General features: G+C 36.8%; 1 protein-coding gene and 1 non-coding gene across 5 annotated transcripts; both read right to left on the reverse strand.

Annotated features, from left to right (window-relative positions):
* Positions 1-10,692: 10,692 nt before the first annotated feature.
* On the reverse strand, positions 10,693-15,103 carry LOC113321716. 4 transcript variants are annotated; one of them, XM_026569622.1, is made up of 3 exons: positions 13,442-15,103; positions 12,772-12,918; positions 10,693-12,342 (listed from the first exon to the last, which is right to left on the reverse strand). In XM_026569622.1, exons 2-3 carry the CDS (start codon positions 12,817-12,819, stop codon positions 11,512-11,514), a joined length of 879 nt encoding a protein of 292 aa, XP_026425407.1. In that variant the 5' UTR covers positions 12,820-12,918; positions 13,442-15,103; the 3' UTR covers positions 10,693-11,511. The 4 variants fall into 4 exon arrangements, with proteins under 4 accessions (XP_026425407.1, XP_026425406.1, XP_026425404.1 ...); XM_026569621.1 differs by having other exon boundaries at positions 10,693-14,046; positions 14,724-15,102; XM_026569619.1 differs by having other exon boundaries at positions 10,693-14,052; positions 14,724-15,102.
* Positions 15,104-15,901: 798 nt separating this feature from the next.
* Positions 15,902-16,020, reverse strand: LOC113325452. The gene has a single exon (XR_003348039.1). It is a non-coding gene; the product is annotated as a 5S ribosomal RNA (ribosomal RNA).
* Positions 16,021-25,993: the final 9,973 nt, after the last annotated feature.

Raw genomic sequence — 25,993 nt, forward strand, 5'->3', positions numbered from 1 at the left:
CTTTAGTGTTTTTCGGACTTCATTTCTAGAATGAAGTCTAGAAAAATTGTACTGAGTCCATGTTTCTCCTTTGATGTTTGCCGGACTTCATTTCTAGAATGAAGTCTGGAAAAATTGTACTGAGTCCATGTTTCTCCTTTGGTGTTTGTCGGACTTCATTTCTAGAAATGAAGTATAGAAAAATTGTGTTAAGTCCATGTTTCTCCTTTGGTGTTTGCTGGACTTCATTTCTAGAATGAAGTCTAGAAAAATTGTACTAAGTCCATGTTTCTCCTTTGGTGTTTGCTGGACTTCATTTCTAGAATGAAGTCTAGAAGAATTGTACTGAGTCCATGTTTCTCCTTTGGTGTTTGCTGGACTTCATTTATACAATGAAGTCTAGAAAAATTGTACTGAATCCATGTTTCTCCTTTGGTGTTTGCTGGACTTCATTTCTAGAATGAAGTCTAGAAAAATTGTACTGAGTCCATGTTTCTCATTTGATGTTTGCTGGACTTCATTTCTAGAATGAAGTCTAGAAAAATTGCGCTTCAAGATTTTACAGTTCATTATCTACATTCTTATACCTGCATATTCTATCTAGATTTTGTACAAAAATGAAGTAAGCCGGTGTTGACATTATCTAGATTCATTCTTGTGTTGGTTCTTCTTTGAAAGCCTCATTTTATTGAATGAACTTCGAAATGCTTGAGAGTTCACCAAGTAGAATGAACTAAAGTATTGGTCCTTCTCAAGCCACACTTTATATTCTTTTATAAGCTATTATTTAAAAAAAATGTAACCATTAATCTTCTTTTCTTTTGTCTTTAAAAAAATTATAGATAAGATGATAAAGTGTAGCTTTTCTGGAGCCATTGCTCTTGATGCTAATATTAAGCTCTTCCAAAACATGAGGCTTTGAATGAAGAGCAGAGAGATGCTTTGTATAGGAGTCCGTTGGGGAATGTAGCCAAAGTATTTCTGGAAGGGGAGATTGTTGCTACTGAATGGATTAAGCCAATACATGTTGTTCAAGTTGTCTGCGATGCACACCATTTCATTCCTGAAACAAATGACCATACGTTCGTTTTCAAAGTAGGGGAAGAAACATATGTGCTAAGATCATCACCTGAAAAGTTGTCGTTAGTGTTTGGAATACCATGTATTCCTGGAGGTGGAATAGAAGAATCTTTCTTGGACACTAGAAACGTAGCTAACTACACTACTGGAAGGTTCTATCGAACCTACGAATTTGTTCCACCTAAAAAGAAACTTTCTGATATAAAGAACACATAATTGAAAGAAAAAATCGTTGAGTTGATTAGGAATAGAGGATCTACTGAAGATCTTGTAACTATGTTTGAGCTCTTTCTATTGTCTACTATTTTTCTTACTACTGGTGATGGAGGTTCCATCCACACCAAGTACCTAGCCTGCCAAGAGGCAATAGATAGAGTATCTCTGCCGCATCTCATACACAAGCATTTGATGGAAAGCTTGAGAAGAGGTTCTTCTGAAGGGTGTTACCTTTACTTGTTGGTGAGATGAAAGACTGTTCATTTTGTCATTTTGAGGTTTGATGTTGAAATGAATTGTTGCTGATAACTGACAAGTATAATTCTTCTCTTTTACAGCCTTGGTTTGCTGAGCATTCAAAGAAATTAAAACCCAAGTGGCAGGTGAAGAAAATAGTAGACTACCGTCCAAGATTTGCAAGGTGGAATATCGATACCATTTGCAAACACTTAACGTCCAAGATGAATGTTGATTATTTTGGAGAGGTAAAATCTAGTACTATTATATTTTATTCAATTTCATATAATGAACTATGTTGCTTTAAGATAAAACTGGGAATTCATTCCACAAAATGAACTCTGACTGTTAATGTCGAATCATCTGATGTTCTGGTTCATTCTCCTTGTATTTTAATGGATACCTACAAGGAATGTTTAATGAGTGTGTTTATTGTGTGTAATGAACTCAATTTTATTTATTTTTGTGTGTGCAGCTGTCGGATATGTTCTTGGAAGAATATACCGATGCTGAAAACAAGCTCCTGCAAAAGAGAAAAGCCAAGACAAAGGCTGAATTGCTTTAGGAAGAATTCAGTCAAATGAATTCCAAGATAGAACATATGAAAGCTACACATGTTCAAGAAATAGAGGACCTGAGAGGTAAACATGCTCAAGAGATACAACAGTTGACAAAGAAGCATACTGAGGAGATGTTGGATCTTTTGTTAAGGCAGGAAGACCTTGAAAAATCACTTGCAGAAGCCACAACTTCGAAGACTCTCTTTGATAGAAAGATGGAATGCCTTAAAATATACTTGGCTTCAAAGCAACCTGAAGTTGATGCATTGCTATCTCAAGGAGGGAATGTGGCGAAATTCATGGCAGACCAAGCATCAGAGTACATGCGTACTAAACTTTTCACTGATGAGCATAAGGATGCTAAAGATATGCAATCAGATGCTGTTGTGGATGCGGCCGTGGAAGCTGTTGTTGTAAATATGAATGATGATGTTGGAATTGCAAACCCAGATGCTGCTGTAGATGATGGAATGCAAGCAGTACCAGATGCTGTAAATGAAGCTGCTGGAGGTTCTAATAATCTCTTTCCTGCCTTATCTGTTGGAGATCCTTCTGTAGAATTTGATGCAAGTGATATTCATCAAAATCTCCTTGATGAGATGACCTAAGTAGAGCTTCCTTCAATTCCAAACAACACTGCAGCTCCTTTGAGTATTGATCAATGTGTGAACCTGGGTAAGAATTCTAATTTTTTTTCTTCCTTCTGCAAATATTTTAGTTTTACTTTTCAAGCAGAGGTTGGAGTTCATTCTCATGGATGAACTCTGGCTACAGTATAGAAGTTGGAATTCATTCTGGAAATGAACTCTGACTTTTCAAGCAGAGGTTGGAGTTCATTCTCATGGATGAACTCTGGCTACAGATATAGAAGTTGGAGTTCATTCTTCTGAATGAAGGTGTATACCATGTTTGATGAATAATACCATGTTTGTTGGACTTCATTTCTAGAATGATGTCTAGAAAAATTGTACTGAAAATTGTTGTTTGAGTTCATTCTCCTGAATGAAGGTGTATACCGTGTTTTATGAGTTCCTTATTTAGAATGAAGGTGTATACCAAGTTACCTCTTTGATGTTTGTTGGACTTCATTTCTAGAATAAAGTCTAGAAAAATTGTAAAGAGCTCATTCCTACAGTGAACCATGTTTCTCCTTTGATGTTTGCTGGACTTCATTTTATAGAATGAAGTTAGTAGATCTATATGATGATGTTATCTATGAGTTCATTCTTTAGAATGAAGGTGTATATTTGTTTGATTTATGCTTCTTGAATTATTTGTAACAGCAAGTGACACAGATGATATATTAGATAGAGAAGAGCATGTGAGTTTGCAGTTTATTGATGAAAAGAATGAGAAGAATGAGTATTTGAATGATGAAGAAGCTGACACCGTCATCAAAGTTACACTAAAGGCGATCAATAATGACTGTAGTCCTCCTAGTTTCTCGATTACAATGACACAGTACCAACCCACCCCTGTGTCAGAAGAAGCAACTGGAGTGGTTACTAGTTCAAAGAAAGCAAAGACAACTGCCGCAGATGTCGAAACAGCTTCGCAAATAGTTGCAGAACTGAATGAAATAGGCCTTGGTTCATCGATGGAGCAGACTCACAAGACACATGTGAAAGTAGTACCGGAAGAAACTATTAGAATGGCTACTAGATCAAACAAACCAGTGAAACCAATAGGGGATGAATTCATATCAGGATCAGATTACAGTTTAAAGAAAACAAGATTCAGACTGATGTTGAATAAAGAAAAGAAGGTAGTGGCAAAGGTACCACCTCAAGTTGATAGAGATAAAGAAGTGAAGAAGAAGAATGTACCACAGGCGCAGCAAGAGATAAAGAAGAACCCTGTTGGTAAAGGAAAAGAGGATCCGATCCTGCAAATGTTCGGGGAGAAACACTACAGGCGCAACAAGAACATCGGATTCAAGAAGCAGCAGCACAGGCTCCTCAAAGAGTAAGACAGAAAATCAAGCCAAATCTACCAGAACTGAGAGGATCTCCTTTGTACCACAGATTTGATAATGTTGTGCTGGTGGTATTTGGTGATTTCTTCGGCAAAGCTATGACTATGTATGTTTCTCTTACTAACTCTTTATATGTTTCTCTTCAATAATTCTTTTTTGGTATAAACTTTTGACACTTCATTTTTTCTTTGTATTTATGCAGTCAAGCAGCTTGGAAAGCAGAGAATCACAAGCAAATTCCAATTTCAGTTCAAGGGAGTGAAATCGTTTCTCTGTTGTTCAATTATTACTTGGATACCACCTTGGTGTACTACTATATATACAAAAAGTATAAAGCTGCAAAAAACGATAGAATTCTCAATGATAGCGAGGACAGTGAGACTCGAAGAAAGTATATCAACTTCGAGATTATGAATTCAACAGCATTCGTAAGTGTGTTTCTTCCTATCCATTGATAAAAAGTGAATTGTTTGCTTGCAGTTTGTCTGATTTAGAGAAAAATGCATGCCTATGAAGGTTATTTGATTTTTATCTATTTGAACTGTATAATCCAGCATGCATAGAATGAGAACTGCTTATCTAATTCATTTCTCTTTTTGTTTTTCAGACATTTTTTGCGTGGCACAATGAACTTAAGAGAACAGAAGAAGTTGATCAGTTTATGAAAGGCATGCCTGAAAAAACCAAAAAGCTGCTCATTCCTATGAATACTGACCCACACAGTGGTAATGCAAAATCAAAAGGGTCTCTAGGTGAACACTGGCATCTACTGGTTTTTTATTTCGGCAACTACACACGGGAGCATTACAACTCCATCAAAAAGGGAGAGCTTGGTAAGCAATGCAAAGCTGACGCAAACAGAATGGCTATGTACTGCATGAAACACATCAACTTGTGGCTACATGCTCATGGTAGGGTGAGATGCAGCAACGTCAACTTTGAAAATCTGCCAGGAGTGCCAGATCAAGGAGCATATCCATTTCCTGTTGTACACCTGCTATTGGATCAAGAGAAGTGTCAAGCCAAGCACAAACAAGTCACAGAGTGTGTTGAAGAAAGCTGACATGATAGAGAAGATGCAAGCAAGAAGAGTTGGGATGGCCTACAAACTTCTTACTGCATCAGGATATGAAGAGAGCTGGGGTGAATTTTCCAATTCAGAATACCTTAGCAATTGCTTACTTGGAACAGATTAAACAGACAAAACTCTTTTTAACTATAGTATATTACACAGTAGATTAATTCTTATTGCAACAGAAAACTCTTATGTCTAATATCACCTGAATTACCTTCTAATGTAATTGATACTCTAGTATGTTTTATATTTTCATCTATCATATTTTGGATAGTATATAACATCAATGTTTTATCTTATGCCTTGTCTTTCTGTCTTATTTTCTTATGAATTTATTTTGTAGCATGAATGTTCCTTCTTTGATGTTTTGGTGGACTTCATTCCTGAAAATGAACTCTATGGAATTCAAGTCAGTTCTAGGAAAACTAGTGTTCATTCCTGAAAATGAAGTTCATTTCAGTAAATGAACTGATAGAGGGGCGGTTCATTCCAGATAATGAGAAATTATGCATTGTCTTACTATCTAATGGATACCTATTAACTCTAGTACTTCAGCATTTTGTCTTATGTATACCAGTTCATTTACCAAATGAACTCTATTGGTTATATGAAAACTTGTGTTCATTCCTGAAAATGAATTTTATTTCAGTAAATGAACCGATACATATCCCTGATAATGAAAAATACATATCCCATAGAGTTGATTTGGTAGAAAAAATACCATAACCTGCTACAAAATATCAGTACATACATATCCAAAAAGAAATAATATCTTAAAAAAGCATTGCTAAAAAAAAAGGGAGTTCATTACAGAAAATAAAGTGCATATCAAAAAGTAAAAAAAAAAAAACTACAACCAATGCATAATCAAACAGGTAAGAGAAGTTCATAAAAACATAAAAAAACATAAACTAGAAAAAAAAGGTTCATGCATACTACTTTAGCATTAATACACGACAAGTAGCTTTGTTGTGGTTCCCAATCTTTTTGCAATTTGAGCACTTCATAGGCCTCCTCTCCTTCTCTTAAGCACCACGAATGCGCTTCTTTGGTGGTCTTCCTGGAGGTGGCCTTGGAATACCAAGTAGGACTCTCTCTTCAGGTTCATACGCTTCTGGCATGTCGTAATTGGGAATGGGTCGAATTGCAGGAGCATACGTATGGCGAAAATGATTCGAACGAAAGTAAGGCTGAACAAATCTTAACATCTCAATACCACTCATAGTAATGGCAGCAGTGGCGTGAGCACATGGGAAACCAAACACTTTCCATCTCTGGCAAGTGCATGTCATATGCATCAGATCAACAACATGAGAGCTAGGAGAGTGAACTTCATATATACCATTACCTGACTCCGTAACACTCCATGGACGCCCTATATCGACATGTGACTTGAGTAGAGCTTTATAGATGGAAGTCAAACTATCACTATAATTTCCACCGAGCTCACGCCTTTCTGCACTTATCCTCATAATCTTTATTCTAATCTCATCAACAAGAGCAGTTGGAGGCAGATCCCTTTTAGGAAGAATCCAGTTATTGAAAGACTCTGCAATAATTGACGAGTGTGTCCCATACCTACATCCTACGAAGAAAGTATTTTCCCAATGCTTGGGATCGATATTTCTGATGTACTTGACAACCCAACCACATCCTATGATACACATCTCATTTAAAGCAGACTCATATTTAGCAACACTATAGCAGTATGCAGCTTTATGGAACAAATCTTGAACTTGTTTATACTTCTCATGTGATTTCTTGATGGGGAGGTTATTCTTCAAATGATGGAAACAGTAACTATGATAAGAGTTGGGAAAATACTTGGGAATACTTTGCTTCAGCTCTTCATGACGATCAGTGATAAAGGTGATAGGACGAGAGTCGACACAATGCTGCAAGTTCTCCATAAACCACTCCCACCCTTTAATGCCTTCTCCAGGAACTAAAGCATATGCAAAAGGAAAAAATCCTACAGAATGAAAAGAACACAAAAAAGAATTAAAAGTGTCAGTTCATTAAAAAATATCTATAACAAAAATGAAAGTTTCATTTTTAAAATGAAGTCCATTCTGTAGCATGAACTGTATAATAAAAAAATCTATAACTTTTCTACACTTCATTCCAAAAATGAAGTCCATTCTGTAACATGAATTGTAGAATAATCAATATCTATAATTTTTCTACACTTCATTCCAACAATGAAGTCCATTCTATAACATGAACTAAGACCTTCTTCTTCAAAAAAATAACAAAGTAAAACATAAACAAAAGCATCGGGAGTTCATTCCCCGCTTATGAACAGCTAAAAAACTTAACAGAGAAGCTTCATTCATTCACATTGCTATTAAAAATCAAAAAAATAAAGGTTTCATTCTATATAATGAATTCCATTCTGTAGCATGAACTGTATAATCAAAAAATCTATAACTTTTCTACATTTCATTCCAAAAATGAAGTCTGTTCTATAACATGAATTGTAGAATCAAAGCAGCAGGAGTTCATTCCCACTTATGAACAGCTAAAAACTTAACAAAAAATAAGAGTTCGTTCTTAAAATGAAGACCTTCTTAACAAAATAACAAAAGTAAAACTGATAGAAATTACTTTCTTCTTGAACATAAAATGAGTTCATCCTAAAAAATGAAAAGCCTTAACAGAGAAACTTCATTCATTCACATTGATCTTTAAAATCAAACAACAAACTAATATGAGTTATTCAAAAAAGAAAGAAAATTTACCTTGGTTTCCATTCACACCAGTGGCAGCGATCAATGTTCCCTTGAATCTCCCATTGAGAAATGTTGCATCACAGTAAAGCATATGGCGAATGAACCGGTATCCTTCCATACATCCAGCAAAACATATGAAAAGCCTATGAAAACGTTTAGTCTCTTTATCATACTCAAACTTAATATAACTGCCAGGATTGGTATCCTTTATTGCTTCAACATACCAAATAAGATCTGTATAACTTTTTACATCATCGCCATATATCTCTGCCTTAGATGCTTCCTTCCCTTTATAAGCATGATGGTATTTTATGTCAATACCGTAACAACTCTTCACCTGAGCAACCATATCATTAGGCTTTATCGACGGATTTGACTGTATTTGATCCTTGAATAGATGCTTAATCAATTTCTTCTTCACATGTGGGTCCTTCAGCTTATAAGCACCACCACATTTATGCTCCCCATTGAATTCCTTGATAGCAAAGACACTTTTAGCGGTATCGATTGGAATACAGTGCAGATACCAAGGACATTCTGCATTCCTACTACACTTGCTTGTGAACCTGAGTCTATCATTCTTAACCTTTGCAACTGTATAGCCAGACTTGCTGCAGTATTTTCTGATAGCTAAGCGAACCTCATCAACACCATCATGAAAAACTTGACCAACACCTTTAAAAATATCCTCCCAACCTTCAGATAAAAGAGGTTTCAATTGCTCATGACCTTCCGTCGGGTATTTAATCTTTGAAGTCTCAGTGAACCCAGTGCATGATTCATCGTCACTGAGCGACTGCGTGGAAATACCATACAAAGAGCTAGAAGCAACACCATGACAAGCCTCCTCAACAAACAGGCCAAAACTTGACAATTCCCTTGAACAAATAACAGCAATTAGACCTTGAAGAGAATAATCACAATTAATGAGAGCTTTATCACAACGACTAATAAATCTTATGCTCCGAGGAGTCAAGTTTCTCCAATAATCACTAACAGATATTTTAAAGTCACGAATCATAGTATCTAAAGAAACTTTCAACGGAATACCATCCCCTTTGTAGTACACAACAGCATAACAACTGGATAGGGACATACTGAACCTGAAAAATGAACACACACACACACAGAATAGTTCATTATTGGAATGAAGCTGAAACAAAATAGCTTCATTCAATAACATTCTAACAAAATAAGAGTTCATTCCACGAATGAAGCCTTAAACAGAATGATCTCATTCATTAACATCCTAACAGATAAACAGAGCAGCAACAATACTTCTTTCATGACAAAAAAGAAAAGTTCATTCTCGGAATGAAGCCTTAATAGAATGACTTCATTCGTTAACATCCTAATAGATAAACAAAAGCACCAACAGTACTTCTTCCATGAAAAAAGAAGAGTTCATTCTCGAAATGAAGCCTTAACAAAATAAAGATTCTTAACAGAACAACACTAATAGATTCTTCCTTAAACAAAATAAAGATTTCCCTCCAAGAAATGGAGCCTTAACGAAATAAATATTCTTAACAGAACAACACTAATAGATTCTTCCTTAAACAAAATAAAGAGTTCATTCCAAGAAATGAAGCCTTAATAGAATGACTTCATTTCGTTAACATCCTAAAAAAGATAAAAAAACAAAGCACCAACAGTACTTATTCCATGGTAAAAGAAGAGTTCATTCTTGGAATGAAGCCGTAACGCTATTAATAGCTTCTTCCTTAACAAAATAAAGAGTTCATTCTAACAAATGAAGCCTTAACAGAACGACTTCATTCATTCTAATTAAAGAAAAACTTAACTGATCTATAATTCATGGAAAGGATTAGCGTGAAAACTCACCAGCAACAAGAAGAATTCAAAATCAAACTCCAAAAAAACACCGATCTACGAATCTATAATTCCAAAAAATCAACTCCAACCGAATCAATCTTCACTTCAAAAAAGTCTCGAATCAAATCTTCAAAAAAGTCTCGAATAAAATCTTCTGTAATCAAAATCTCGAATCAAATTCACTCCAAATCAAAACACCGTAATCAAATTCACTCTGATCAAATCAATCTTCATAACCAAGTCAATCTGTTGTAGATCGAATCGATCTTGGTATCAAAAACGAAATCGAGGAAGATTTCGTAAACCTTAGAAAAAAAATCTGCAGCAAAAGAAGAAAAACGAGATCGGAGTATGAGAGAGAAATTTTTCTTGAACCTGAAATTTATTATTGTTGTTTCTTGTTTATATATGTCGATAAAAGGACCAAACAATAAAATTTAGGACCAAAAGATAATTTTTGCACGTGCAAGGGTATTTTGGTAACAGAAAAAGAATATTTCGTGTGGGTGGACAAAACCCTAGGACCAAACTATAATTTTCAGGACCAAACTATAATTTATATTGCCAAAATGGACCAAACAGACAATTGACTAGGTCAATTGGACTAGATTCTCTTTAATATATTATTCCTAAGACTATATGGTATTTCGTTTACAATTTTAGTCCTGAACTAAAATCCACCATCAACAATAAGAATAATCTCGATTCTTCAACAATTATTATTAGATAGAAGGAACTCCTAACCCCTGAATCTGTATCCGTCGTATTATTATATAAATAAATAGCGCCAGCAAAGGCATTTTATTAGAAGACGAAAATAAGATCTTTACATATCGACGGCATGAAGTCGAGCAACAAGCTCGGCCTCAACTCCTTTTTGGATAACAATTCCTAATCTACATCATTATTATTATTATTTTTCATAGATTAGGCGTTGCTATTCAAAGAGGAGTTGGATCCCAGCTTGTTGCCAGGCTACCAACCAAAAACTTTGTACGAGTGTTTACGCTGAATTTATTACATTTTATGAAGAAAGAGTAACATTACAAGGAATGGCGTGCAACCTAGCCCACCTTTTTGAATAACAATCCCTAACCTGTAAAAGAGGGAGCTTTCCTATCTTATGATTTGCATCCAGATTGACTAGACAGTTTCTCAATCTCTGCAGAACAGAGATAGTCTCTTCACCAAGTGCACCCATAGTTGAGAAGGCCAAAACACAAAAACCGTAACCATGCGATAAACACTTGTATAGGTATTTAGTACGTTTGCGAGCGACTGCGGCTGGAATAGCATGTCCAGGAGAAGGGTCGCGAGTACTAGCACTTGTGAAAGGAGAGTCACCGATAACATCCATGCAAACGTCTTTCCCATCTTCCCAAGTATAAACCAGGATGTCAGCGGGTCGGAGACTAGTAGCATTATCGGACAAGAACCCCAGGACAGCTTCCTTCCTAGCAGCAACTCCAGCTTTATAACACATATCAGCTAAGACATTTCTCACCAAGTTGTGCCGGAACTTAGGCTTAATATCACTAGCAAAATGCAAGGCATGATCTCCGAATACTTCCATATGTCTGTTGCAACTTGAGCATGTACTGTCCTTACCAAAGAGAGGTATGCCAAACCGGTAGCTGAGCACAGATCGAAACTGTCTTAGCGCAATAGCTTGGTTAAGTCCGCTGATAGGTATGGCCTTCAGGAAATCCATTGCATGGGCGATTCTATTGTAGTGCCATAGGGTGAGATCTCGGTCAGGTAAAGAGAAGTCGGTGGCTATTTTCTCCTTAACAAGACCAAAGTAAATAACCGCCAGTGATTTCATATACCGAGGGGCGGCGTCGTTGATGCTGAACTTGGTGTCTGATAGCCCACAGACTTGAGTGCAGGTCTGTAAGGCTTGCTGATACCTAAGACTCGATACTGAACTGATAATTGTTTCAGGATGGTGGTTTGTAGATGTTGGGTCTGTGCACAAGGGGCTAGGAAACAAAACTGACATGTGTTAGACATTGTATGTATTCCCAAGCCCCCGTCTTTAAGTGGCAGTGTAACCAGACGTTGTTGTATCAAACCAAAACCAACTCCATCTCTAACAACAATTTGTCGCAAGTATTGAAAGAGGTGCTTATCAAAATGTGCAGCATCAGTTTGAATTGCCGAAGGGGTGGTGATGCGAAGTGTAAAGTAGAGCCTGGAAACTCCACTACAGTTGCGCAAAAGTAGAAGTTCGCTTTGCAGGTCTTGCAGCTGCTTCATCTTGTCCATGAGCTGTAGAGGTTTACCAACCCTACTGTGAACCATGATAATACAATACTGCAGACCAAGGCTAACAGGGCCACCCAAGAGTTCCACACCAACTGAAGGCATACCAATGTTTGGAGGGAAAACGCCAGCTGCTTCCCTTCTCGGATCGAAACTAGGCCAAAATATCTTGGTCTTGGTGACATTCAGGTGAAGACCTCTGCTTGGCCCGTCAGATTGAATAATTTTCAGTACCTTGGACACCTCCATTGTATCACATGCGATGGTACCATCGTCGAGATACCATGCATGGAGGTCGAGGGTGCAGTGCGAAGCAATCTTCTCAGCGATTTGGTGTAGTGCTAGGCCGAACAGCAAGGGACCAAGGGGGTCACCCTGCTGAACACCCTGTGAAGATGAAAGAGATGTATCATTGTAATAAAGACGTGCCGGTCGTGAATAGCAAAACTCGACCCACCGTGAAATAGATGGACAATGAGTTCTAGCTTCTCTAATGAGTGAAGACTTGTCCACAAGATTAAAAGCATTAGAAAAGTCTATGAGCAACATAGTCTTGGTGTTATCAGCACCCTTCATCTCCAAGAGCCTATTGGTTGAGTGCATAATGCCCTCACCACCGCAGGGTATGCCTACCCCAAATTGAAACGTCCCAAAATAAGCAGTAATGTCCTTACAGACTGCCCGTAGCAGCAATTTTAGAGCATAGCCTGCGCCAAATAGTCCCAACTGCTATTGGTCTTATCCCTCCTCCTGGCTTAAGCAATGAGGTCAAGGGTGCACTAGCAACCAATTCACCAAGCACTAGAGGACACTTACCTGCGAGCCAAAGGTTAACAACCCCTGTAACAGAATGAAGAAGTTCATCTGACACAGCCGCGGCAGCACCACTCATGGTATCGAGCAAATGTTGAGTTCGAGGTCCATCCCGAGCGCAAGAGGTACCTTTCGGGAAGCTCTTCAGTGCTGCAAGAACAGCAGAAGCATCAACCGATAAAGCTGGAGTTGAGATATCATATGTGGGGATATGAGGAGGTGGTGCATATGGGTGCTTTTGCTGGAGGTCAGATAAAGTATCAGGGGTGGACGGGGCCACACCATTAGATGAGAGGATACAAATGACAGCTGAGTGGTGGTCGTAGCTCAGTTTCTTACGGCAGGCCTGCAAGTTGGTGTGTTTCTTCTTGTTGTTGTCGTGCTGTTTATGAGCAGGTTTACACCGGGCAATCAGCTTTCGAGTCAGGTGAAAGCACCCATTTGGTTCATTCCATTGCAGTAGGGCCTAGTTGATAGATGACATTTGTAACTTTTTCCGGTTACCAGAACGTTCCTCAGAAGAGCATTTGGGAATGTAAAGGTTCAAGGTACAAATGGGGAGCAGTAATAATTTTAACCAGGCGTCTAAAGATGTGGGTTTTTCTAGCACCATATCTAGAGCAGTTTTTAAAGCTCGAGAATAATGTAACCTGCACTGTGATGAGATGCTTACAGTGGTAGTGAGTTGTTTCTGAAGGATCAAGTGAAGCATCTCCACTGTAAGGGTGGATATTGTATCACCATCTGCTGGCTTGCTGGTATCAGGATTGGCTCTAATTATATTAGCCGCGGTTGCTTGTGGTCTCAAAACACCATGTATAAGGAAGTCTGCATCGTTGCTATTTAATGGACCTGCAATGATGTCTGCTGGATGTGACTCAGAAGTGCAGGGCTTTTTCCATGCATGAAGTGAAGACATTTAAAACACAGCCACATCTTCAGGTCTAGGAAGACCCTTTCCCAAGCGACAAAACAATCAAAGTTGGTTTATATACGATCTCTGCAAATGTCCGTGTCCTTCTTAGAGGAGAAGTGTCTGTCTGTGATATGGCGGTAGATAGCACTCCTGGCATATCCTCCTCCACTCACACCATCTTGGCAACCGTCGTATCCCTTGAAGGGGCAATGAACTTTATCTCCTTGAGATACAGATGTTGAAGGATGAGGAGAAGGAGACCCAAGATGATAAGAACCTGAAGCAACAGAAGGTGCTACTCTATACTGCGTGGATGAAGATGAAGACTTGGACCGTGTGCAAGGCATGGCTTCCTGAAACAGCTGTAACTACCCCAGGCAATGAAGAGAATGCAGTAAAGAAAAAGGAATTAGAATTTAGTGTATGGGATTTTAAGATTTAAACACCAATGAAAACTCAAAATAACATACAACAAAACACTAATTAAACCTTCACAACTCAAAGAAAAACCACGGAGTCTCCTGTTCAATCACTCAAAAACCCCACTTCAGATTCCTAATTTTAAGTTTTTACACCACTGATTGTGCTTCTTCAAACACACACACGAGAAAAACCCACTTCAGAGTCCTAAAGAAGCCAATATAAACTAAGGACAACAAAATCCCCAAATCAATTTCATCTGTTGTTTCACAGAGATGGAGATGAAAAGAAACAAAAACAATACTTCAATTACCCACCACACCTTTAACAAACTCCCTAGACCAAATTCAACTACAGATTCTCAAAGATGAAAATTGAAAAAAACAAATCCAAAAACACTAGCCAAATTCTGCAGTGGACGAACCCCTGCCTCTAAACACCTCGCCACAGGGCAAGAGATGAAGAAATGAAGGAAACAAATTGGGAACCTTTGGAATCTTGAATCCGTCAAAAGAAAACAAAAGCCTGAACACCAAATTCCAAAAACTACAACACAAAGCACAAAAACCTGAATATGAATCCCAAACCCCCCTAATTACAGATTCAATAAACCACTTACAGTAGAACAATATGGCAACTCCTCAAAAACCCAGAACAACACTTCTACCGGCGATGAGAAATTCAGGACTTCAAACCCTTAATCTTCAAACGGCCAAAGATTGTTAGAACCCTGGCTGCGAAAGGCAAAATACCCCTCTGCAAACTGAGAAAATCGAGTCTACAAACCCTAATTGAATCTACAGAGAAGATTTATAGAACGCCTAATTGAATCTTCAAACTGCCAACTGTTGTTAGAACCCTTGCTTCTATCGACGAAATAACCCACTCCAAACTGAAGAACACGAGACTTCAAACCCAAATTGAATCTACAGAGAAGATTTCAGAACACCTAAAAGAATCTTCAAACTATTGGAAAAAAAAACGAAAGAGGGGAAAAAACACGAGAGGAAAGAAAAAGATTATTATTTATTTTTATTTTAAAAAGCAATGTTATTATTATTATATTTTCTTATATAAATTTTTTCTATTAATGGGAGAACGATGATTACATGAAACTAATTCGAAGCCTAACAAGCTAGGCTCCAACGACATACGGGAGCCGAAACAGCCGACTGGGGGGCGAAATTGTGGCACAAGGGGGGCAAGCTAACAACACCTTCCATGTTAATTCCTGTAATGTTACGCCATCGAAGACTCGAACCTGGGACCTCCTGGAACGCATCACCTTTGAAGAACGGGGTTGACCAGCTGAGCTAGGGCCCGTTATTATTATTTTATTATTATGCCTAAACAAGCTAAGCTCCAACAACGCACTACCACAGCCAAGGGAGCCGAAGCGGATAGGGGGATGATTATGTCGCAAGGGGACAAGCTAACTCTAGCTTCCATGTCAAATTTTGCAATATTGCGTCATCTAGGACTCGAACCTGGGACCTCCTGGAACGCATCAAATCTTTGGGGAACGGGATAACCAGCTGAGTTAGGGCTCGTTGTTATTATTATTATTATTATAAAAGGGGCCACGAAGGCTTTTATTATGAATCAAAATCAGTATTACAGGGGAAGGCGGGTAACCTAGCAACAAGCTGGGCACCAACACCTTTTTGAATAACTATTCCTAGTCTGTGAAAAAAAGAATTGCCTATCTTAAAATTAGCATCATGTCTAGCCATACAATTTCTCAATCTCTTTAAAAAGGATGTTAAATCAGGACTAAGCTCCCCGAAAGTGGAAAAAGGTAATCAACACGAGGACTTTCCAAGAGGTCACCCATCTTAGTACTACTCTCGCCCAAGCACGCTTAACTGCAGAATTCTGATGGGTTCTGGTGCATTAGTGCTGGTATGATCATTTGCTTAGTCCTCCGAGAGGTCACCCATCTTATTATTATTATTATTTTTATTTTTATTTTTTTTTATTTTTTTTTAAAAAAATTCCATTAATGGGAGAACGATGATTACATGAAACTAATTTGGAAGCCTAACAAGCTAGGCTCCAACGACATACTACTACATTAATTGAACAGGTTGCTGTGCTAGTCTACCAGCGGGCCTCATGGGTAACCTTGCCAAGGGGAGCCGAAACGGCGGACTGGGGGCGAGATTGTGGCACAAGGGGGCAAGCTAACAACACCTCCCATGTTAATTCCTGCAATGTTACGCCATCGAAGACTCGAACCTGGGATCTCCTGGAACGCATCACCTTTGGAGAACGGGGTTGACCAGCTGAGCTAGGGCCCGTTATTATTATTATTATTATTATTATTATGAAAACGTACCTCCGAGGGCTTTTATTATTATTATTATTATTATTATTATTATTATTATTATTATGTGAATATTATTGGATAAAGATTATTACAAGAAACTAGTTGGAAGTCTAACAAGCTAAGCTCCAACAACACACTACTACATTAGTTGAACAGGTTGTCGTGCTAGCCAACCAGCGAGCCTCATAAGGAACCAGCCAAGGGAGCCGAAGTGGATAGGAGGTGATTATGTCGTAATGGGGGCTGATTATTATAATAATAATAACCGTTATTATTTTAATGATGGATGATATTTTTTGATAAGTTTGATAATCCATTTAAGTAAGGGGTTTTTCCCTTTCCAATTTATCTGAATCATTCTCTTGTAATAAGTCAAGGTTTTGGAAATTAAATATTAAAAATGCAAGAGCTCTTTAGATTTGGTTCTTTATCCAGCTATTGGTGGTGGAGGTGATGATGAGCTCCAAATATACGAGCTATTAATGGGTTGGCAAGAAAGAAGAAATTGAGGGTTGTTTGATGGATCGGTTATTGATCCTGAATGGTTTTGTTTTATTGAAGTTGAGAGTGCAATGTAAAAGACCTTTTATTTGATTATTTCATTTTTCTGATTTATTTGTTCCATTTGGTTAGGTTAATTTTTGTTATACCTAATGCAATTTAATAACTTAAATGGTTTAATAGCGTGATTAATGAACTAGTTATACAGTATTGGTATGGTATACAAGAAGGATATGAAAATTTTATTCTCTTATTTGAGGAATTGTTTTATTTATGATTCTTTTTTTAATTTACTGTTATAGCGTAAATTTTCCTTTTGTATAAGGAATGGGGTGCATATATAAAAAGTTTATAAGAAAAGGTTTCTTTTTATATTACCCGAATAATTAGTTTTTTTCATTTTTTGACGCATAAAAAGGTTTTATTAACTAATGGTGGGTTTGGTTGCAAAATTCACATTTCCGAGGAATTATTATTCTATGCATGGGATTATAAATCCCGAGATTAATATATTTGGCAACTTAATTAAAATACTTAGGATTTATAGAGTTCCCTTGTTTCAAAATCATGTTTGGCATTACCCTTAAAATATTAAAACTGTATATATATTGTGAGTTTTAGGATTAAAAATGTGGGTCTATAAATGTTGGAGAAAATGAGTTTTATTGTTTCGGTTTTGTAGTCTTGGTGGGAATGAAACTTAGGACCTTTGAATCTCTAAGGGTACTTGCTCATTTTCTTATGAGTGAATGAAATATGACCTTTAGTTCTACATAGGGTATAACTAAAGAGGAGCTCCATTATTTAATTATTCCTTTATGGATAGTCAGACAAACAATGTGGGTGGAACGGGTGGGGCAAAAAATACTTGTTTTCACTAAGGCTTGGGCTTAAGGCTCGGGCTCGTTCTTACGCCGTGGACATAGGTCAACCAAGACGTATCTTTTTGGACAAAATTATTTTGAAATATTTCTTTAAGTATTCTAATATCAAATAAATTTTGTATTTAATGTTGGGGCATATAACTTGGAGAGGATTTGTATACTTCCGTTTTATTTTTTATGTCGACATAATGTGCAGTTAATTGCGTAACTGTTTTTTACCGTTTGGGAAAATCTTGAATTAATGAAAATTTATTTTGGTTTTATTACAAAATTATATTTTCTTTAATTCACTCTTAATGCACATTATCCTCGATTATCTCTCTTCTCCACTATATAAACTTTTTGGTTTCTTCATTCCAATTTGTGTCCAGAAGAGCTATTATCCTCTTCTTTTCGTCTTTCTCCCTTTGCGTGGTTTTTATTCTTTGTGCCATTGCTGTTGAGTTCGTATGAGTGGGAAAGTATTGTAGTGCTAACAATATTTGCAACGGGCAGTTTTATCCTGGATACGACTTGACCACAGGGCATAGGCATCACTCATTCTTGAGGCGTACCGGTAAACTATCGTGTTAAGGACAGCGTGTTGAACACGTGACTTTGTCCCTTGTTTGCTGATTCCATTGAGTGTTTATTTAAGCGTTTCAAAATTTTATTTCTAACATCTACTTTGAGTACTTTATTGTTACAGTTGCAACAATCTTAACACGACAGTCTTTTCTATCTGTAACAATGGGTAAGAACGATGTTGATGGGTCAGAAATATTTTCTGGGGAGCTCATCCGTTTTGTCAAACCGATCACTTCCATTATAAAGGATATAAGTATAAATAATTTTTGTTTATTTGATTGTTCCTTGTATTTAATTATTTCACCCAACAATAATGGATGTTATTTGTGGAGTGAAAAAGCATAATAATGAATTTTTGGGTCAGCTGTAGAGTTTCGAGTTTATCTATTAACCTAAAAATAATTTTGATAAACCCTTTTGGCATAACGTAGTAGACATCTTGATAGTTATCCACGTAAAATTTCAGAATTTTTGGAGTTGTAAAAGTATTTTTTCGATATTTTACAAAACAGAGAAATGTTCCTGAAAAATTCTGACGAACAAAAATTTGTTGTTGACAATATTAGTTTTTATGGGGTAACCATGAGTTTTTTTTTTGAAATGGTGGTTCAAACGAAGTTTGTAACTCTAGATGCTATCTTCAAAATTCATATTTTATTTTCTGATTCGGAATTGTGGTTTGTGAATAAAGGGTCCATCTACAGGGGACATGGCTAATAGGCGCATGTGGCTGAAAATAAATCTTTCAAAGATGGCAAATGTGAGAACATCAAATGCAACACTTTGCATAGTTCTCGTAACAAAGGTATGTTTCACGGGCCTAAATCTAGCATTACTTTAATTAAGGGTGTTTGTTATGTTTGTAAAATTCCTGTTCAAATGGCATTAATGTGTAGACAACATAAAACCTTAATAAGCAAAAAGTTAATGCTAATTTAGTTGAAACAAACTAGAACGAGTTTAGTGGCATGATAACCTATGTGAGAGACTGGAGTGGACTCTAGAGCCACTAAGCATGTTTTTTAAAACAAACACATGTTCACCTCTTATCTGTGAATAAGGGATGTTGAGAAACTCTATATGAGTAACTCATTTGCGACAGAGGTTGCATAAAAGGGAAAGGTCGAGCAGAAGCTCATATCTATAACATTCTCACATTGAATGAATTTTCATGTTTCGGGCATATGCAAGCTAGAATATTGTATCTTGTTCTACTGAAGATGGTAAAAGATTTAAGATATTAAATGAATCAGTAAAAAACTTGTCGTAACTAAGGGAAATGATTTTTCAGGCATCGTTTATATGACTTAGGGTTTATATAAACTTAAAGGAAAATTGATGAAGTGAACATTTTTAATATTTTTTGTGTGTTTGAATGTTTTGCATAGTATACTTAGATTAAATTATAAGTCAATGCATAAATTAGCTAATGTAGGCTGCATACCCAAATTTAGTTTGGAAAAAGAACACAAATGTGAAATTTGCGTAGAATCAAAATATGCTAAAAAAACCTTTTTAGCAAAAATGTTCATAGAAATTCTAAACCCTTAGAATTAATTCACTCAGACCTAGTTGACTTGAAATTTGTTCAAACTAGAGGTGGTAAGAAATAGTTTGTTACTTTTGTAGACGACTGTACGAGGTATTGTCATCTATATTTGCTTAGAGGAAAGGATGATGCCTTAGAAGCCTTTAATATGTATAAACTAAAAGTTGAAAACAAACTGAATACTACCCTGAAAACCATTAGGTCTGGCCGTGGTGGTGAATACAGAATTCCTATAGAGGATTTCTCTGTAGAATATGGCATAATACACGAGGTTACCCCTCCTTATTCTCCCCAGTCTAATGGAGTAGCTGATTGTAAGAATCGTACCCTTAAGGAGGTGATGAATTCCATGTTAATTAGTTCAGGATTACCTTCGAACTTGTGGGGGGAAGCTGTCCTCTCATCCTGCTATATCCTAAATAGAGTACCCTTTAAAGGATCAGATAAAACTCCATATGAACTGTGGAAAGGTAGACAACCTTATTTTGCATACTTCAAAGTGTGGGGGTGTTTGGCTAAGGTTGCCATCTCTAAACCTAAAACAACCAATATAGGACCCAAAACTGTTGATTGTGTCTTCATAGGGTATACTGAGCATACTACTGCATAAATATTTAAGGTTGTGAGTTCTGAAATTGGTGTGAATACTATTATGGAATCTAGGGATGCTGTGTTTTTTGAAAATATTTTTCCATTAAAATTTGACTCTCGTAAGAGAGGTGTTGATCCCCTAGATGTCCCTTCAACCAGTCAGACTTTACCTTTAGAGGAAGATGAAATAGAAATTGATCCTAGGAGAAGTAAAAGGGCTAAAACTAAAACTTCCTTTGGACCTGACTTCATAACACTAGCCGAGACTGATCCTCAAACTCGTAGAGAAGCCATAACATTTATTGAAACCCCATTCTGGTAAGAAGCCTCACTTAGTGAAATGGACTCAGCCCATCTGAACCATACTTGGGAGCTTGCTAGTTTACCTCCAGGGAGTAAGACCATAGGATGTAAATGAGTCTTTAAGAGGAAACGTAAGGTAGATAGAACTATGAAAAAATATAAGGCTAGGTTGGTAGCTAAAGGCTATAAACTGAAAGAAGGTGTAAATTTCCTTGATTCTTATTCACATGTGACGAGAATTACTTCCATTGAGATGCTAATTGCTATTGCTTTCATAAAAAAACTTAGAGATACATCAGATGGATGTTAAGAAAACTTTTTTAGAAACGTGAATTAGATAAATAAATTTACATAGACCAACCGGAGGACTTTGTAGTGAAAGGTTATGAAGACAAAGTTTGTAAGTTGAACAAATTTTTGTATGTTTTTTTTTTTAAAAAACAGTGATATCAAAATTTGATTATATGATAATGAGTAGTGGATTTAAGTTAATGAATGCAATAAGTATATTTATAAGTAACTTGTTGAGGATGCATGTGTGATTGTATGTATGTTGCGGATATGCTTATACTTGATACAAACATAGATGTGATTAATTCCACTGAAAAGATGCGTTGAATGAGAACGTTGACTTAAAAGACTTAGGCCCTGTTGATGTAATCTTAGGGATGAGGATTACAAGATAATCTATTATTTATAGTGTTAGTCGTTCTCATTATGTTGAATTTGTGGTTAAGAGATTCAATCAGTATGATTGTAATCATGCTTGTACTCCGTACGATTCTTCTTATAGACTCACGATAAATAAGGGTAAGGAGTATCTTAACTTGAATACTCAAGAGTTATAGGATGTCTGATGAATTTAATGAACTATAAGAGTCCATAAATTGCCTATATTGTGAGTAAGTTAGGTAGATATAACCTGTAATCCAGAGCAAGCGCATTGGGATACACTTAGTAGAGTATTATGGTACCTAAATTAATCTATTACCTTTTGTTTGGTTCATGAAAGGTATCTTAATGTCCTTGAGGGATTTTGTGATGCTAACTGGATAGTTAACTCAGAGGAGTCTAATCTACGAGTGGATATATTTTCTCTCTAGTTTGAGGGTCTGTTTTTGGAAGATTTCCAAACAGAAATGTTTTGCTCAAATTCACTATGGAATTTGAGAGTATTACGTTAGATAAAGCACGAGAGGGGTCCGAGTGACTAAGATGATTTTTAGAAGACATTCCTCTCTGCATAGGCATGTGCCAGCTATATCTATACTTTGTGTTAGCCAAGCAGTAATAGCTAAAGCTAAGAATAACTAATCTCAATTGGCGTTATTTCCATTGATTGGATTATGTCCAAGGAGAATATCGCAGACCCTTTGACAAAAGGTTTGTCTAAAGAGATAGTTAATAATGTATCAAAGGGGATTGGGCTTAAGCTCATTAAATAAACTTGCCATGAAGGATACTCAACCTTGCTGACTGGAGATCCCAAGATCAAGGTTTTGAATGAGACAACTAATTTTTGGTGGGTCAAGGTAAACACTATCAGAGAATATCATTCTCTGCCCCTTCCATATGGTGTAGACGTGATAGTGTGACTGCATGTGAAGGATGACTTTTAACTAAGTCTTAATGAGTTTTATAGTTTTAATTTAAGATTGAAGTGGGGTGTAGCAGTAAACACTCTTGATGGAACTCACCTATCTGAATGTGGAAGTGGGTCGCTTCCTATGAGAATAGAGTTGATTCTCTAAAGCATTCTGAGAAACGGGATTTGTCCAGGGCAAAAAAGGACACAACGTCACGAACTCGACAGCACCTAGAGAGATATCACGCGTGGTTATTATCGCGGATTACACCAAACAATGGAAGTTCAAGACATCGCGTTCACTGTCCATCAAGTAGTTCCGGCAATTTCTCACTAAGCAAAGGTTCAATGCCTCATGGACACCTCTTGCCTAAGTGGTATTTCTCGCTTTCCATTTTCTGATTTTTATCGGTATTTCATTCATGTGGGGATTGTTGGAGAAAATGAGTTTTATTGTTTCGGTTTTGTAGTCTTGGTGGAAATGGAACTTATGACCTTTGAGTCTTTAAGGGCACTTGCTCATTTTCTTATGAGTAAATGAAATATGAACTTTAGTTCTATATAGGGTATAACTAAAGAGGAGCTCCACTATTTAACTATTCCTTTATGGATGGTCAGACAAAAATGTTAGTGGAACGGGTGGGCCAAACAATACTTGTTTTCACTAAGGCTCGGGCTTAAGGCTCGGGCTCGTTCTTAGGCCGTGGACATAAGTCAACCAAGACGTATCTTTTTGGACAAAATTCTTTTGAAATATTTCTTTAAATATTCTAATATCAAATAAATTGTGTATTTAATGTGTGGGCGTATAACTTGGCGAGGATTTATTTATTTCCGTTTTTATTTTTATGTCGACATAATGTGCAGTTAATTGCGTAACTGTTTTTTACCGTTTTGGAAAATCTTGAACTAATGAAATGTTATTTTGGTTTTATTACAAAATTATATTTTCTTTAATTCACTCTTAATGCACATTATTCAAGATTATCTCTCTTCTCCACTATATAAACCTTTTGGTTTCTTCATTCCAATTTGTGTCCAGAAGAGCTACTGTCCTCTTCTTTTCGTCTTTCTCCCTCTGTGTGGTTTTTATTATTTGTGTCATTGTTGTTGAGTTCGTATGAGTGGGCAAGTATTGTAGTGCTAACAATATTTGCAACGGGAAGTTTTATCCTGGATACGACTTGACCACAGGGTATATGCATCACTCATTCTTGAGGCGTACTGGTCAACTATCGTGTTAAGGACAGTGTGTTGAACACGTGACTCTGTCCTCTATTTGATGATTCCATTGAGTGTTTATTTAGGCGTTTTAGAAATTTATTTCTAACATCATATTTGAGTATTTTATTGTTACAGTTGCAACAATAAATCCCTTGATAAATTTCCCAGCAAATTTTATGGGGGAGGAGTCGGACTTCATATGGAGGATTTGCTGGAAACGTGATTCTCATAAGAAACGTGATTCCAAGAGATTTGGGAAACCAAACGGAACAAGGGAAATGTAGTTCCACGAAATTTCCTGGACTCATAAATCCCCAGGAGGTTAGTCCTCGGGGGATTTGAGTGTAGTTCAGTTTTTACCCGTTAGACGTCGGGAGTTCGAAGGAGTCTCTCAAAATCCCCATTAGTTGTGGGAGAGTTTAGAGGAGTCTCCCAAACTCCCTAGAAAAACCCCGTTAGTCGTGGGGGAGTTTGAAAGAAACTCTTATGTTAGAACACTGCTCGGTCGAACTCGCAAGCATTGCTATCTCAAGATTGTTTGTCAAGTTTAGTTGATCAAAACTATATACTTTATTTCTAGTCTAGTTATAGCTATATCTCGGATTAGGATAAAATGTGTAGTTGATATTTAGACTTCACGGCATTCACCAATTGAAGAAGAATATCTACTGAGGAACTTCATCAACGAAAGGTATGTAGAGAATAAAACTTATCCAACACTCAAAAGTCTATTTTATTCTATCTTGTAATGAGACTAAGTCGTATAGCTATATAGACTTTTACATTATACACATCTGATATTTAGATCCAAGTTTATCTCGCTTATCTATTTCTCGAAATACGTGTTGAAAGCTTTTAGCTTTAGCTATGTTCATCGTATTCTTGACGAGTTTAGTTGGAAACAATTTATTTGTTGGAAACTAAATATTAAGTCAAAATATGATCACGTGAGAATGACCTTGAACATCTTATATGATTTGTGTGAGACGGTCATTTGGTGTCAACTCGGAAAGTTTCGTATTGATCATAATCACTTGAAGCTAATGGTATGTGCGAGATTACCATTGTGGTCTTCTAAGGATGTTTCAATGATTAAAATGAGAGTTTAAAACGATTACCCATGTCTGGATACAACACGATATGCATGCCCAGTATGCGAACTGTATTGTGATGATTCATGTCCGGAACTTTTATTTGCGTACCTAGTATGCGAACGGTTTTACCTTAGAAGGTCCGGAACTCTTGTTTGCATACCTAGTATGTGAACGGGTTTACCTGAGTTAAGTTCGGAACGGTTGTTCGCGAACTGGGTTTGCAAACGGCTTGACTAAGCCAAGGTCCGGAGCTGTTGTTCGCGTACCCAGTTTGCAAACACAATGGTTAAGTTCTAAAATCGTTAATGTATGATTATCATACTAATGAAATAAAACATTTTGATTTAAGGAATGCAAATTAACTTTCCAAATCGTGGCTTAATGTTCATGAATTGATTCTTGTATAAGTACTTTGTACGATTACGAATCAAACCTATTTCATTTCAATTTGTTCATGAATATTACTATGAGATAGTGAACAATTGAACAACTCTATAGCACAATTAGATTCATCTGATTATCTATCATGATTGATTGATCATCATATTTGATATATACGTGTTAGATGAATACGGCTGAGTCAAAAGTGTTCATATGGCTAACTTCGGTTAACTTTTATTGAGCCAACCCAATATACACGTTTAGGTACGGTTACCCACATCTAAATATCAGTATATTTCATTTGTGTGTAACAAGCTAAGTCTATCTAACGGTAGAGATTAATTGCTTAGTTTCTAAGCAGACTTATCTTGAATCTTAAATCAGGAGTTCATCTAACGGTGAATATTGAATGCTTTGTTACTAAGCTATCTTAGCGTTGCTTGCAAGCAACCCTGATTTGAAAGCCTATGTAAGGGAGAACTCTAGCAACTGGAAAACCTAATCCCGACACTTCCTTATGTCCTAGTTGCAAACTAGAGTCGATTCTCCTTTGTCCTAGGTTTTCCAAAACCATTATTAGGTTAATGACTTGAAGACTTCATTTGGGATTCGTGAAGCCAGATCCAATTATTTTCTATGTAGTTGCGTATTATGATCTTACTTGTGTTAGAGCATTGCCCGGTTGAACCCACTAGCGTTGGTATGTCAAGTTAGTTGTCAATTTTAGTTGCCAAAACGCATTCTTGATTTAGTATACTAAAGATAGTTTCAGACTAGATTAGGTCTAAGAAGAACTACTCTTAAGGATGAAGACTGAAGATTACAAGAAGACATCAACAAGGATTTCATCAACAAAGGTATGTGGTAATTGTTTTCATTTG

This window comes from Papaver somniferum, chromosome 11 (genome assembly GCF_003573695.1).
Source record: "Papaver somniferum cultivar HN1 chromosome 11, ASM357369v1, whole genome shotgun sequence".
NCBI lineage: Eukaryota > Viridiplantae > Streptophyta > Magnoliopsida > Ranunculales > Papaveraceae > Papaver > Papaver somniferum.